This window comes from Rhopalosiphum maidis, chromosome 2 (genome assembly GCF_003676215.2).
Source record: "Rhopalosiphum maidis isolate BTI-1 chromosome 2, ASM367621v3, whole genome shotgun sequence".
NCBI classification, from domain to species: Eukaryota; Metazoa; Arthropoda; class Insecta; order Hemiptera; family Aphididae; genus Rhopalosiphum; species Rhopalosiphum maidis.
Window position 1 is genome coordinate 45656303 of NC_040878.1, and position 17952 is coordinate 45674254.

General features: G+C 30.3%; 1 protein-coding gene across 1 annotated transcript in view; it reads right to left on the bottom strand.

The window, feature by feature from the left end:
- Positions 1 to 2369: 2369 nt before the first annotated feature.
- Positions 2370 to 17952, bottom strand: part of LOC113553902 — a 37084-nt gene continuing 21501 nt past the window's right edge. Inside the window, exons 3-4 of the mRNA XM_026957468.1 lie at positions 14102 to 15318; positions 2370 to 5811 (exon numbers count right to left, since the gene is read on the bottom strand). Of these exons, the coding sequence (XP_026813269.1) occupies positions 4975 to 5811; positions 14102 to 15318 (2054 nt within the window). The 3' untranslated portion in view covers positions 2370 to 4974. The remainder of the gene's footprint in view (positions 5812 to 14101; positions 15319 to 17952) is intronic.

Consider the following 17952-nt stretch of genomic DNA (forward strand, 5'->3'; position numbering starts at 1 on the left):
ATTATCATATTTGATATTATATTGAATTTATTATGTTCATCAACTATTATTGCAGTCGATTTTTGCGGAAAAAGTCTAAGCCTTGGGTGACCCATCAAAGTCAATCAGTACTTTTTTCTAGAATATTTATCAAATTTCAAAATTTTTTATAGAATATAATTGCGTTCTGATAATGACAATCTAACTCAAATTATACAATATTGAATTTACAAATCATTTTGACTGTATTTGAATTGAACACCTAAACAGAATTTTGAAATTTGTTTTTTTGTCATCATAAAATTTGCATCTTAATATTATTCATAAAGTTCATTATTTTTCTATGATGTTGAAATTAATTTTTAATAATAAAAATAAATTGATGTATAAACTTTATGGTTAATGTCATTACGTGTATAACCTAACCTAACAATTCACGTGTATTTAAGATGAATACAATTTACGTGACTGTCGAGAATTCAGTCGATAGCGCTTATGACACGAACACATTTTTTACACTTTATGTAATAACTAAACTAAAAGACAAATTATTAAATGCATATTGTATAATAAATGCAAATAGCTATACGTTATAGTTTAGCATAATAGTCTCGATGCAGTATTTTAAAATATTATATGTAAATTTTGATAGCATACCTATAGAGTGTATAGGTAGATACTTGTAAAGTAAATATAATTAAATAAATATAAGAATTTAAATCCAAGTATATATTATATAGTATGCATACAATGCTTGCTTTATATTTTAAAAAACTTTTAGAATAAAATATTTAAAATACTTATTTTTATTTTTTGTATAGTGGGTGACAGTGGATCCTGACAATTTAAAAAGTGCTGTAGTCATGCACTGAAGCAGATAAAATAAACTGGTTTGATACTTGATTAAAGTTTATGGTGTCTAATAGACGCTTGGCCTGTGAATCAATACGTTTTTACCGTTACAGTAGGTATATGTTGAATCTAAATCTATTGTAACCATACAACGAAATTGTCGACGTAAATTCAATATTTCTGTTGGGGATAATGTTCTTTTACAGAATTTAATTTTATAATAGAATCTTGGAAATATATGATATATTAAAGTATTTAAAACTATTTTAAAAACTTGTGTGTATTTGTATTAAAAAATACATTTATAATTAGTTAAATATTTTTTCATTCAAGTATTTTAAATGGGTAGGTATTTATTATTTAAATACTTTTAAAAAATATCTGTATAGAACTACAGTTGTAGTTTTCTCCGATGCGTTGATGTGTAAGTAAGGTTATTTAATATATAAATATATACTTAATATTATCATATAAATTAAATTATATTAAGTTAATAGGTATATATAATATTCAGAATAATGATATTTTTATTGTGACTTTATGTGATGTATAAAACAAGTTTGTACTCATTTTATTTTTTAATATCTATATAAATATAATGTCCATGTGTATTGTCATTTTCATAAGCCAATAAGCGATCTGTTTTGGTATTAATAACAATACATCCCATACTTTTATGTACCCATGCTCTCTTTGTATGGTTATTATGCATCCCATGTTATAACATAAAATTACTAAGAAACAAAGGTTTGCACACAATAAAATGCTATTATGTTACCTTGACAGTTTCACGAGTCGTTGTGCACATTTTCATCTTACATATTTTGCTAACTTGGGTATGACCTTTTCCTTTGTGTAAACGATTACCTAAACTCTAAGCACAGACTCTAATAAACACATAGATATATGTTCATAGAGTACCTACCACCTACTTATCAACTATATATTATTATCTATGATGTAGGTAGTAGGTATACAACGAAATTACATTCTTAAAGTTCCTATAGCCAACATTATATTATTATATGTTCTAAATTAGAATTATAAAGGATAGTTGTACAAAATAAATGTATACAGTCATTTCAGATACCTATATGTTGCATAATACAATACTTTTGTCCATTTGATCCTTAATTACATTAGTATTTGTTTAAATCTACTTACTTTATATATACATGGGATGTTTGAATGTTTCACAAATCACTACAATACAAGTTGTGCTCCGTTCAATGATGTTTTCCTTTTTGTGAAGCATATAATGTCGATCTAGCTAATATTATCAAACAATTTGTAATTTTTAAACGTAGGTTCGACGTGTGTAGACAATTGATATGTAAATATTATATTAAATAATAAGTTAATAATAGTAGGTACTCGTCACAACAAATATGGTTTTATAAATTATAATGTAATTTTATGTAATTTATAGTGACTGTATAATAATTATACACATTTGGTAGAAAGACAAATTAATATTAATATCGATTTTATTGATTATATAGTAGTCAAACACATTTATGATTAATCTGCGCGGAAAAAACCACAACTAACTATGTATAATGTTTACATAAAATTTAAAAATTTAAAATATAATTAACTAATAAAATTTAAAAATTAAAACAACGTGGTTGATAGAAACATTCATAATAATCGTTTACATCGTCCAGGAATATAATAATTTTTATGTTTAAAATTAGCTACAATTATGCTTAGCTCATGGCCAAAAAAGTTTAATAATTAATATACTCTATATGAATAGAAATTATTAAAATTATAGGCTTAATTATACAACAAAAAGAAGGAGGAAGACATTTACAATAGTTTATGGTAGGAATCGTCAACTGATCTAATTCATAAGATGAAAAAAAATATAATTAAAACAAAAATTATCTATACGCATAAGACGTAAAATTCTTAATACGTTTCTAACTACAAATTACAATAATGTATAAATACATTTTTATACATTGTATATATTCACTAATAAACATATAATTGTATTTAGTGTTTGACGGGCCATAAATTAAATCTCATTTACAACACGCAAACCTTTAAATAAAAATATAGAAGTATTCTTACACATATTATGAAAATTGAGTAATCGACTGTATGCTATATTTTGTTATGTTATTTAATAACGTGCAGACACAATTACTTATTTTATTTTATACTACATGACCGAAATGGTAATTAATACAACAATAATATCGTTATTAATGATTACCATTTTTTGATTTTTTTTAACCATGGATAGTGTCATAGTGAAGGTATAGTTAAATAGTTATAGTAACTATTATTTTCTTGTCAGATACACACAGGTATAGATGCATATTATTATCTAAACTGTAAACTATTAAAATATTATTTAGTATATTACTAACTTTAAGGGAATGTTTTAGTAGATAGGTAATATTGTATGCGCTATTGTTTCTAGTAAACGGTGTTGACTTCGTTTCATATGCATCGATTTCATTCTACAAGTTATATATTATACATATATAAAAAAAAAAAAATCCATCGTACTTTTTTTAATACAGTCGATAATTAATTACGAAATATAGCACATTATTATTAAATATAGATAATATTAATATTATTATTAATTTATTTTACTACTAGATAATATGTGTTCATCACACACACCATACAGTAAGGAAACCAAGTCCGTAAATAATACTAAGTATAATAATATGGTTTATAATGGTATTTGGCTTATCAATATAGTTATTTTCTTAAATAAAAAAAAAACGCCAATATAATATTATAGCATTACACGAAGACTCTCTACGAACCGTTAATTAAACAGCCTAACGAATGTTACATTATAATTATAATAATACTTATAATATTACGACGCATTTATTTTGTCTGACTTATTTTTTACGTTAACTTAATTTAATAGGACAAGACGATAATATTATTACAACAATAGTACGCGAAACGTACAGTCTATGTCTTAACGACGAGAACAAAACCGACCAACTTTGTCGTAGGTATACATTATTATCATATAAGCTGCGGCATAGTTAGTTTAATGTGTGTTATCGGAGTAATAACCATAAATGGGTTGCTAAAATGTAGGTAAAAGTCGAGACGAATCTAACACTAGTCGTTTAACTTAATATGTACATATTATAACCTACAGGTATACACGAATATTATAGACCATCGGTGTATATAATATTATTATGTAATGATCGTAATAAAATGTAGTAAGTACAAGTACATAGAGTACTACCGTATATATACATGTGTGTTGTGCACGTATAATATGTAATAATAATCTTCATTAAACGGAAAAAAATTCCACCTACAAATGATCAATATCGTACGAAAAACAATATAATATTTAAATTACGAGTATTTATTATAATATATTTTTACGCTTTGTCTTAGCTGCGTTTTTCTCCTTTTTTTTTTCAGTGACTCGTGACTCTACCAATAATTATAGCGATAATAATAAAAATAATCACGAAAATATGAATATAATATTAACATATTATTATTATGTTTATGCGAAGACGTCGCAACAATAATGTACTTACACGATTATAGGTACGCCGACGTACGACAATAAAACACATTATGCGCGTTTGCTTATATATGTATAGGAGTATTGTTAAAACTCGTGCGGATAACGGGTATTTAGTGCGTCTGCATATTAAGCAATATTACATAATATATACGCGGGTAGGTACTATATTATATAAACAACGTGAATTATAATATTATTGTTCCGTTAAAATATAATATTATATTATGTCGTCCCCTAACGTTTTTCTCCTGTATGAGTCGTGTGTGTGTTTAAGAATCAAAAACGGCTAACATCTAACCTTTTTTTTATGTATACATTTTTAATAAACATATTATTATTATTTTATTTTTTATGTTTAGTACATATTTTTTGGTAAAGAGCAGCAGCAGCAGTAGAGAGAAAGAGAGAGAGAGAGAGAGAGAGAGAGAAAGATATAGAGTGAGAGTGAGTGAGTGTGTAAAAACGAGTATACTTCGGTTACCACGGTTTATGTCCGGTTGGTTATCAGTTTATCACTTATCCGACCGACATTCTAAGAACGCCCTTGTAGCACACACGCGTGTTGTAATACTCTGATGTTGCTCCCCGTAATATCGGGTACGATGCGCTCAGGGTTGCCGGTCGTCCGCGACCGCCGACGGTTGTGACGGCGACACCGCTGGCAACGGCGGTGGCGACGTCGCCGTCGTGGCCGTCGTATTTTCGGCGGCGGCCACCGGTTGTACGGCGGGCAGCAACAGACACGACTGTTTACATCCCAATATGCGCAGCTTGTTGTCCCGACTGAGACGCGGACTCTGCGCGTGGTGCACGGTGGCCGCGCACTGTCCGTCGAGCGACGGCCGGTGACGATGCAGATGTTGGCCGCGGCCACCGTCGACGCCCGCGCCGCCCGCAACACCGGCGCCGGTGTCGTCGCCGTCAACGCCGCTGTACTGCTGTAGCATGTCCGTGAACGTCTTGTTCTTGGGCGGGACCGTCCGTCGCAGCGTGGGCGTGCGTATCCTGTCCAGGCTGTCGTCGGGCACGAAACTGGCGTCGTCCAACCACGAACCGGACAGCTGCTGCTGTTGGCTCTGCTCGAACTCGCCCGAGTAGATGACGTTCACCGTTCCGCCGCCGGACGTCTCGTCATCGGCCAGCGACGACGCTCCGAAGTCGCATCCGTTGGCGCCGCACTCGTCCGTCATCCGGCGGTGGCGGTGCTGGTGTTCCGGCCAGAACGACGCGTGCCGGAACTTGCGCGTCCACGGCCACTGGACCGGGTGTTTGCGCACGTACTTGTACAGCGTCAACAACAAGAACCCGAGCACGACGACAAAGCACAGCGGGCCCACCGTCGCGTATATGAAGAAGTCGATGTCCGCGTGCCGGTCACTCACCACGGCAGTCGCCTCCTCCATCGATTGTGGCTTTTGCGATTTCAGTGACATGAATTTCTCCACCTACAGGAAGCGAAAAAAGAAAACAATCATCGTTTTTGTCATCGTAACATATTATGAGAATACGACATAGACATTAATCATCATTATTATGAATGTGATTATAATATATTATGTATGGTAATTGTGCTCTTTTTAATATGTCAAGCACACGCCTAGACAGATTAAGTATATCACATACAACCACTAAGCCACATTTATAATTGCATTCGGTCAACAATTGCTTAGTAAACATAAAGCACGAGAGACATCTATAATTAAAAGTTAACCTCAGTGATTTGCCTTTAAAAAAAAGGCGACAATATATCAATCATAATATACTATATTATATTATATTTGTAATTTGTGATGTTAGATTTCTCTTATTATAGTCTACAAACACATGTGGTTTTAGAAAAAAAAAATAGATAATATATACAATTTAATTTTTGTTTTGTTCAAGTTATAACGTTTAGTATAACCTATAAGGGCTTAATTAAAATTCAAGTTCGAGTAGGAATTTTTATTTATTTTTCCAACTTGTATCTAAACTGTTAAGTTGATATTTGGAAAAATCATAATAATGTATATTATTTAGGTGTATCCACCTAAAAACAAAACTTAATCGGCTTAACACTTTTACACCGTCGCCATATACTTAGAATTTATAATACATAATAGCTGTTGCTCTTTGTATAATGTACCGTATTATATGACGTGTACTACACCTAAGCATAAACCGTTCATTAATGAATTACGTTGAAATTTAAAATGGGTATTGTTGTATTATGGGATTTGTGAAATTTTTAATTTATTATGTTTTTATTTTCAATGGTCTTCTTTTCCTTTTTCGTTTTTGTTTAAATAAAAAAACAGTTATTTTTTTTTTTTTTTGTTTAAAAATGTAAAATTTTTATATTAATTCCGTACATGTTCATAAGGTTTAACTTTGAATAGTAAATACAATTTAAGTACCATATTTCTGGTTCACTATTGTAAGTATATTAATTGTATGGAGTATAAACCTTTAGAAGTTAGGGATAATATATAACATTATAGCCGCTGTATACAAGCATTTTCAAAGATTAAAGTTTCAGGATTAAAAAAAGAATATTTGAATTTAAAAAATCTTTCTAATGTAGTTATACTGGTAATATTATAGTAATACCTATTGTTCTAAAAAATATTTAAAATAATTTTAAACATTCTATAAATGTAGATAAATATTACATTTATTTACTATGGTGTAAAGCTACAATGCGTAAAGCTACAAATTTTGATACACGCCGATTCAAATTAGAAGACCAATTAATACTGATAATAATATTATAATTTATCTGAATATTTAAAAAATTTAAACGTATTATAATATTTAATTTGAAACAATAATTACATTATAAGGTTTTAAATTAATTTATATTTTTAATCTCTATCCGCCTTTTTAATATCCGGTAGGGTTCTATTTTGTATAAGAACTTCTGTTCTACAAATTTAATTATTTACAATACTATAATTTGTCAGTAAGTTGATATAAGAACTTTTATAAATTAATCTCATATCTTTCTCAACAAATGCAATTTGCACGATTCTATTTATTCAGACGAATATTCCACGAACGAAAATCGTGTATTTTGTGTATGGAATTGTGAATAACATGAATATCCAGCCATCTACGATTAGGAGATTAATATTGACACGAAAATATTTTTTAATTTAAAATTATTTCGGTTGACTGAAACTAGTTTGTCGTTTAGGAGTTTTATATTAATAAAAATTATTTTTACCTTCGACTTACATTACATAAATATTAGAATATTAGATTGAATAACATTATATTTGTTCAAAATATATTTACAAAATCATATTTTAACGACGTATTGAAATTTGTAACCTTAAGAATTTAAACGATACAAATGTTTTACAATATAACTCTGTAAATTCCTGAAACCCTACAGCTTGAATACATTATGCATTGTTTATTCGAGTTTAATAGGCTAAAATTTAATGTATTTTGAGTATACAATATAAATATAATAAATATCTCCCTTAGGTACTGCAGGCCCATACAAATTTCAAAAATCAGAATTTGAATAAATTCATCGCTGAAAGAAAAAATGGAAATGAGAATGCTGAACGAATCTTTCTGTGTATTATTATTAATATTGTTGTTGGTGTGGGGAAAACAAAAATTAACGATAATAGAATAAATGATTTTTCCGTGAAGTTTTTGTCGTCCCGTTGCAGCAGTTCTTCTTATTCGATTTCCATCAAGCACACGCTCGGCACGCATTAGCAGCGGCACGATGGCGGTCTTTATATCAATTTGCTGTCTGTCTCTCTCCGTTTCTCATTCACTCTCTCTTTCTCTAACTCACTATGGTCCTCTTGTTTTTGTCAGCAACATCAGTGCCAGTGACATGAAGTATGATCCCGGTATGGCGGGCGCCAGTGACACGACGAAATAATGCGTTTCCACATTAAGGGTGGAGATGGACCGTTTTGTAAAGTAGGTCGCCCGCGTCGGTTGATTTCAAATAACTCTGCGAGAGCATTAGTTTGTCGTGCGAGGGACGGACGTGTATATTTTATACACACACACACACACACACATGGTTATTATATATAAGTAGAGCACTCGACAAATAATTCTAGTCTCTTTTAATCATCGTACGAATACTCGTACGTGTACAGTACCTATGTCACAGAATGACTGTTGTAATACGTCCATACAATAGTAATAGTCCATTTTTGGATGAAATAGGAATATTTGATTTTTTTTTTTTGTCTGTGCGTGTCAGTGAAACTAATAGGTTTGACACTTTTAATTAATCCCTAAAAAAAAGAAATCAAAATACTTAATTTTATATAAAATAAATTAAGCATTTCGTTGATCATATGTTTAACACTGTTAGAACATTTTTTTTTATTTAGAAAAGAAGTTTTAGTTTTTAATATTTCATGTAACTTTTTTAAAAACTATACTCGCTGAAGGCATGAACAATTATTATGAGTCTTTTTATTGTTATTGTGTTCAAATTTAACTTAATAATGTCTTAATTTATAAAATTATATAATAAGATTTATTTTATACTCATGTATCTTACACATTTAATCGAATAGTTTAAACAAACATTATTTAGCTAACGTAATATAATTAGAATAATATTGAATATAATTATATTGAGCTAAACCTATTACAATTAATTTATTATTTATAAAGTAATCTATTGTGAAATATTATAGTATATACTCACTATAGTACTATGTAAATATAATTTTAGAATCGTATAATAATATATCGGAATAATACGGCGTACAATAATTTGTAAAAAAGTAGTTATAATTTGTTTTAATGAATTTCTATTGTACAAGTATTTCATCTTAAAAATTATTAGATGACCAAACATTTTTAATAAATATATTATATTAAAGTATTAAACCGTTAATGAGAGGTTGTCGATAGAATTACGCTGAAAACAACCTAATAAATTAGTCATTTCAATGCTATTTCGTCTGAATTTGTACATAGGACAGTAATAATAACACACGGAGTCATATTTCTGATACCAGGTAACTAATACTTTTAAAAATGTGTGTAAAACGTTAAAAACTAAAACTTGATGGTTTATAAAACAAAATTTAAAAAAAAAGTTATTTCATTCCGTCAAAATTGTATTAATTTTAAAAATGTTGTTTTTCTACGTGATAAAAATAAGATCTACAATATTGTTATTTTGAAAAATAAGTTCTTATAATAACTTTATAAAAAAAACTAGCAGCTGATGGGCCTGGTGTAAATTAACCTAGTTTTATCGGGAACACTCCATGGTTTAAAAGATACCTAGCTGGGTACATAGTTAAGATATTAGTCTTCTAATAAGGATCAAGTTTTTTTTTTATAATGTCGGTGCTAATAATTTGATAGTCTGATGCATAATATTAAGTATAGTTGTTTGAATGTAGAAATGTTGTTCTATTTCTAGTTTTATTATCCAGTTACCATTTATCAGTAATTTTCGATATAAATCAAACTAGTACTAGGGAAATCACTCAGTAAGAAATACGACTGGTTGGCGACAGTGATTGAATAGGAAGGTGTAAAATCGAGAAGAGAAGATAGTAAAATTGGGGTACGGGTCGTCATCTAACGGTCACTGTGTAATAAAAACCAACCCCTTTTGGTTTTGACATCTTAATAATAATAATAAATGTATTCATAATCGTGGTTGAGTTTTGATAAATTATTATGGTTGTACTTGATAATGTTATTATAATCTAAATAACCAAGAATTAAAAAATACAATTTAGGAAGAGCGCATTTTCTCGTTTCTTTTGCTCCGGCACTGAACATCTTATAATATATTATATACGTATAATATAGCTTATCGTAGTCGTTACGCAATAATTAAAATACACATAAATAATTTATACGTATATATTATATATTACCACCTATACATGTATAAATAATACGGTCCCAGTTGATGGGAATGTTTATTTAACAGTCAAGATTTTATTTTTTTTAATTAGAAATGCGACAAACGAATTACGGAGAGTGTATTTTTGTTTCTGAACACTCGACCAGCGAAATATTATGGACCTATTATAGAGCGCACTGATAAAATATGAAAATATTTAAATACACTGCTACGGATAAAGTATTATAAAATATAGTAGACTGTGTGCAGTAATGTGTACTCGAAAAGAAAATTCTGCGAACAATATTAATATCAGTGTATAATATGCTTGGGACGCTTTTATGTTTTTTTTTTTTTTTAGTATAGAACTATAATGCGCATTTTAATTTTACGCTGTCTACTCCATAAAACCTTTGTGGGTTAATTATTATTTATACGTTTATGTATGATATATATATATATATAGACTTGTTGACTGCTTTTAATTTCACTCCGTTTTTTTTATATTTAATAGAGAACGATGATGATAACGCGATAGTAAATAACGCATTTGTATATTATATTAGTTTTGTACACAGTTTAATTGTAGGTATGTCGTATTTGTTTGAATATCGTAATTAAACACTAAAAACATTTAATACGCATACGGTCAGTTTTGTTGTTGTTGTATAAGGTCTGTAGTTTAAATGAAATATTACGATTTTAAACTACTTAATTAGGTATCAACATTAATCTACAAGATGTTTGAAATTCTAAAATAATGAAATCTAACGTGTGTCGTTGAATGACAATATTTTTGTCTAGAATTGTAGTTTTTATTATTACGATTAAAAATAACTATGTCAGACAGGGCGATGCCGTAAACGAACAGTATTGATCAGAAAGTCTACACAGCGAGTCGTTTAACCAAACGCACACAAAATTTATATATTATTAACCGCGTTTTCGAGTCGGCAGACTTTAATTCGGTAAAATAATTAGTTAGCGGTGAAGCGTATTGCTCGACGATTATAGGTACACTGGTACACATGTAAAAAATAAAATCAATACAGTCTCGCCATACCGTAGAAATAGTTTTATAATTTCAATCAGTTTTATTTATAATTCGAATGTAATAATATAACTTGTGCAGGTCACTACCGCATAAGCACAGTCTAATGTAATTTTTATAATATTCCAGCGTGTTATTTAATATATATATTTATGTTCTATACAGAGTGTCCTGTAAAGAAAAGTTAACAAAAATATATTTAATTATTTTCAAAAAATAGCGAATTATTTAATACAACAGTGGTATCATTGTTTGATTGTAGCAAACATGTGACCCACGTGCAATATTTTTTTTAAACTAGAAAAAATATTAAATCAGGAGATAAATGAAATCAAAATATTGAAACGTCAATATTTTCAGAAAAACAAACTCTACAAAATGGCTATTTTCAATTTTTTTTTAAATTATATTTTTAACTTTTTTACCAAAACATAAAAATAAATTAAAACATGAAATATTTATAATTCTTGTTCCCCAGAATCTTATTAAAAAACCAGAATTATTATATCTCCATTATTTCAGGAGATATCGCAATGGGTAAATCCTCACGGGACACCCTGTATTACTACACGGCGAGTACTTACTCAACATTTCAATTAAAAAACAATTTTAGCAGTATGCACGCGATTTACTTAGACCTTATATAAATATTGTGAGACGTTAATGGCACTCGGCTGCAGCAATAGTCGACGATGTAAATAATTTTATGCGATCGCTGTTAACTTTTTTAATTGCGACAGCAAAATCATTATTATTATTATTATTATTATTATTATTATATAATAAAATTGAATTCAAACGTGTAGTAGTATTTCAAGTGAAGCTGCAAATAATAAAAATAATAATGAATATGAATACCTCCCAGCTATAGAATAAGTCACACAATCAACACAATCAATTCATGTTGGGCACATTTGGTGTAGTCACACGGGAAATTTGTCTAATAGGCGTAGGGTACCTTACCATAAAACCAATCATTATGCTGGTAAATTATTGCCGCGTTGACTCGTATAGGCACATTTCACAAAGCATACTAATGATAAGTAATAGCAGTTTCTATTTTGTCTTTTGATTGATATGATTTCTAAAACTACATACACTATTACTGGTAATAACAAAGACGGGGTGTACTAACATATTTACTGGCCTCTGTATAGATTGTATCGGTGAAAAATAGTGTTACCCAATTATTTTTAATATATTAGAAATCAAGACAAATAATTAATAATTAATATTTTTTTCAAACTGTAATTGCTCGTAATTCTATATAAGTCCAAAATACTATTTTGCTTACATTAAAACGTCTATACTATATTTAATGGAAAGCACTTAAGATATTTTTTTTAATTCCATAGGCGTTTCGGTACGAACATAAAATTGTATTCCGAATGAATAATATATCACTGACCACTGTTGCGAAAAGTATTTTTAGTACAGAGTTAGCATTAACGATCTTTGTAATCATTTATGAATACTTGTATTATTCATGGTGGCGCAATGGCCGACAGAAAAATAATACAATAAATTATTTTATTTTGAATTTTATTATGACAATACCGTATTCAGTTGAATCGAACGTGTTCACTATATTTATCGTAAACATAGTTTTCTACCTATATAGAACAATATCATTGTCAATCGACATTCTAAATCAACTGGATAATTTTTATTAAAATTAAACAATTCCATTACATAGAACATATTTAAATATTTTATTATATGCCTAACCTACCTAAAATTTAGTATTTTTTTCTTTTAGTTGGTGGAAGATGATAGCAAATCAAATATACTATTTAATGTCATTAAAAACAACTATTTTTTATCGCTATATTTTTTTTAACTGTTTAAATTTATTTTAGTGACAATATGTATTTTTTTCTTTAAAAAAATAAAATTTTGAACGAGTAGCTTATGAGTTGTAAGTATTAGCCCGAAATTTGATAATAGATGTAACAAAGAACTCCAAAAAAATGTTCTGCTTTGGGATAAGGAATTAAAAATATATGTTCTCATTCAAAAAAATTGAAATTTATAACAATCAAAATTTTGTATTTTATTCCTAAAAATTTTAAGTTGTTATTATAACTTAAAATTACGCAAAGAACTATTTTTAAAAACATTAGTATTTTTTGAAATAATGACTGTCTAATGTTACACGGATCACATCGTTTAATATTCGTAATTTAACGACACAATGTTCAATAATACTTAACGAAAATTCTAAAAATTTTTCACTTTATAATAAATAGACTGCACACGAATTGCATACTTAAAAAGAAAACTATAGTCGCCACTATACTAATTACGTCCGCTGTTTTCGCACTACACGTCCGAATTGTATGCTCAGCAGCTAGTCTGCGATGTTTTTAAATTGTGTTTACAAGAATTATTATTATGTTCGGTGATAAGAGTAGACTAGTAAAAATGTGTGTCTTATCGATTACCGATATCCTATCTGATAGTACAATTTATTGATAGAAATTAATTTAACTCATGTTGACATATCAGTTGTATAACATTACGATGTTCACGCTGCAATCGTTTTTTAAACGTACAGTACCTACGTAATATTTTTAAATGTCTACTATGCGACACAATAAAAAAAATCATGAAATAATTAATAATAATATGCATAATTATTACATAATATTCTTAACCCCATTATTTGTAAAAATGACAGTCCCCAGTTTCTAAAAGTGTGGAAAGGGAAAATCGCAAATGTAACTCGGATGTGTCGTTGAGCAATCACGGACGCGGCTCAGACAAAATATTACCACTTTTGGACGTGATTCGAATACGCTGAATGACTTGTAAAATCAGGATTATTTATTACTATTCTACTAACCCGATATTCTTCTCCGGACAGTTCCATCAGCGTGGCGTTGGTTTCGACCAGGTTGTGCAGCGGGTCATCATCCTCGACCACCCGATCGGATATGGCCGCCGCGGTCTTGTCGGAGGCCGACGGAGACCAGGACGAGAACGAGGATGACGCGACGGCGGCCACGGCGGCTACGGACGCTGCTGACGAGGCCCGTTCGGAGACAGGCACCACGCTGACGTTGACCATGAGACGCGGAGGGACGACCAACACGCGGTTGATCTTGACCTCGTCGTATTCCAGCGACAGCCTGGCCGCGAGGTTCAGCTTGAGGTATTTGGCGAAATCGGTGCGTCGCATCTGTGCTACGGTCGAGTTGCCGGATAACAGTAACACGAACCACCGGCTAGGCGTGTTTTGATCAGCGGCCAATACAGACGACGACGACGACGACGACGACGAAGCCGACGACGAGTCGCCTCCATTGCTTTCGGCTTCGGCATCACCCGTGGGTCCCTGAGACCGCATGGCGTCTTCCAAAACGCGTTCCTGTTCCTCGCTCGCTTCGTCCCATCGCTCGAACAGGCTTTTGTTGCCAGCCATGACGGCTACCGTCACCGCTTTGGACGAGGGCGCCGCGCCGGGTCCCACTTCCGCATCGCCGTTAGTCACCGGTCCTCTTTCCTTCTCTCCCACGCCGTTCTTGACCATATATTTGGTCGACACTGTATAGTATCCCTTGTTAGCGGCCGCGGCTGGCGTGGCCGGATCGTTTTTGTGGTTGAACCAGCTCTTCAGCATGTTGGCCACAAGGTTTTTGTTGTTCAGGTCCCGACCGTAATCGCCACCGCCGACCGATTCTCCGGACGACTGCGACGACGACGGTTGATCCGTGCTGGTCTGAACGACGTCCGCCCACGATTCCAGTGGTCTGATAGTGGTGGCCGGTTCCGGTTTGGTGGCCATCGCCGACGCGTTGTGTCCGTCCGCCGGCAAAGTAGCCACGGCAGCCGTCTGCACGTTCCAAACGGTTTCGGCGGCCGCAGCCGCGGTCGTGGACGTAACGGACGCTTCCGCGGGTGAGGTGCTGGTGCTGCCGTTGGTAACGTCAGTCAGGTTGCCGCCCAAGAACGCCCCTTGTAGCGTGCTGGGCGTCGGTTCTTTTAACGGGTTTGTCGCTTCATTTCTCGACGGTAATGTCACTTTGTCTTCGACGGCCACTCCGATGGCCACAGCGTCCACTATAAACAGAAAACGAGTTTTAGATTATAAAATATGCTATCACAATCACGGCCTCGCAGTCCTATATTACGTATAACACATACTTACAACGTGCTTACGTTAATCATAAATGTAAAAAAATGCATTTCAGTGGCAAATCTATAACTTATTTAATAGGGAGGGGACAAACTGCTAATATAAAATACATAATATACATAAAAATTATAATATTGTATTATACATCAAACTTTTTTTGGTAATTCATATTACGTATTGATTTAAGATTACTAAAATAAATCAAAGACCACAAAAAAAAAGTCCAAGTTAAGGCGAATCATACGAAATCTATCTGATATAACTTGATTCAAGTGATTCAAAACTCCAAACTTTATATTTGTATAGTGCTTCTTTTTTTAGAACAATTAATAAAAAATGTAAAATGAATTTTTCTTAGTTATTTATTTATTATTTTTATATACACTCTAAAACAATTTTATCACGGTTTATAGCGTAATTTAAATTTTAGTTTTTCAAATAATTTGTTATTATTCTAAAAATATTATAAGTAATAATTAATTTTATTGAATATATATTTATATAAAAATCATCTATCCATTTATATGTGTTAGGATTTATTTTTTCTTCGTGGCCTACAGGCTATAATAGTGTTAATATAATAGTAGTATTTTTTTAAGAAATTTGATTCCCCGTAAAAAGTTCAAAAACTGGTCTGTGAAAATAATAAATCATACGCGTAACAGAGCAATGTTATTGTTATTTTTCAATGTCAAAAAAATATTTATTTTCATATAATTATGATTTCCCATCAATGGTTTTATAAAATATAAATGCTTTTAGTATAATACTATTTGATCCGTATAGTCAGTAATAATTGCTATGTACAGATTTAAATTGGAAAATTAAATTAAAAATAAATATAGCAGATGCGCAATGTTTTTTTTTTTTTTGATATGATACTGTTACTATATTCCTATTCGTTAAATTGTATAAAACAACAATGCTCATCAGTGGTGATGCTATATGAAAATATTATTTACAGTTGAGTGCCGAGTGTGTTTATTATTATAAATAATATGCGTATGAAATAAATTAAGTCGTCGACAAAATAATAGTTTACAGTGTTTACTCTACTATCATTAATATTTTGTTAAATATTGAATACAGTCGTATGTTTAATTCACTTAACAATTAATTATAATTTTTGATCTGCATTATTAGTAACCCTGACTAGCGATAGAAGATAATATTATACACTTTATAAAGTGCATAATTTTTTTTATGTAAAAAATGTAAATTTCATTGTTATTTGATTGTGATGACGAGATGAGATTATTATTATCTGAGACTGCGAGCAAATATAAAATATATTTCAACTTTTAAGAGAAAGATTCTGGTTATAGTTATGGAGTTTTGTAAGTTTTGTTTCTTTTGTTGGTTTTAAATTGAAATAAATTATTATTATTCACTTGAATGAACATTACCGTTGACAATCGTCTATATTATGTTTAAAATTCTTTCTATTTACTTTTATTTTTTTCATATTATTGTACTTCTTAGTGTTTTCTCTATAAAAATATGATTTGAGTAAACTATGAACAGATAATAATATATCTGTCTCGGTAGTTTAAATTTTTTTTATTTTTTTTTAGTAATTTTAATGTAATAATATATTTTAGAAAACTAACTGTCGCTTACAATTCTTTCTGTTTTCACACACTTTAAATAACAAGAACTTTTGTAACTTTGGTTCATTTTCAGAATATTAACGACACTTTTTAAAGCATTTCAGAATATTTAAAAAATTGAATTTTCTCTAAAATACGTGTTTTCAAAAGTTTCTGTAACGCTTACAAAAGTTTATTCAAAGATTTTTAATAATGTGATGGTATATTTTTAGGAAACAAAAAGTTGTTTTAATTAATTTTTAATTTAAGTTGAGTTCTTGTGGACATGTTAAATTATATTTGAATAAAAAAAAAAAAAAATTATACACAAAATACTTAGGTATTTTAAATTTACCAGACACTAATTTCTATAGCTAGGTTATTATCATCAGTCTTAAGATTTATATATATTATAATTACAGATAAGTTCTTCTCTTACATAAAATAATTTTTAGACGACGCCGTTATTTAATAAGATTATGTGAAATAAAATCTAAATTTCACTCTAAATCTTTATTCATAAATAATTATTTACCATTACTCGTACACGGTTGTCTAACTGGATAACCGAGAATGTGGTCGAACAAATCTAATCATTTAATCTATAACTGCAGTAATTTGTCAATGGATTTTTTTAAAATTTTTATGTTAAAATGATATTACTGATTTTATATGTTTCTCTTGTACCTTTTCCAATATTAAAATTAGTTTCTAGAATTTGTTTATACCTAATGATGATGACGCAGATTTTGGTTTTTTTTTCATTTTGGGTTTTAAACGAGCTATAGGATATATTGATTTTATAAAAGAAAGTGTTTATTTTTTATTTTTTATTTTTTAAAGTACCTATGCTATCACTTTCTGTATAGTGGCTTTAAAAGTTCATGTAGCCAATCAATAAATTGAAAATTGAACATAGATAGTACTTTAGTTTTTTGAGAGGTAATTTCTCAATACCTTTTTTAGCAA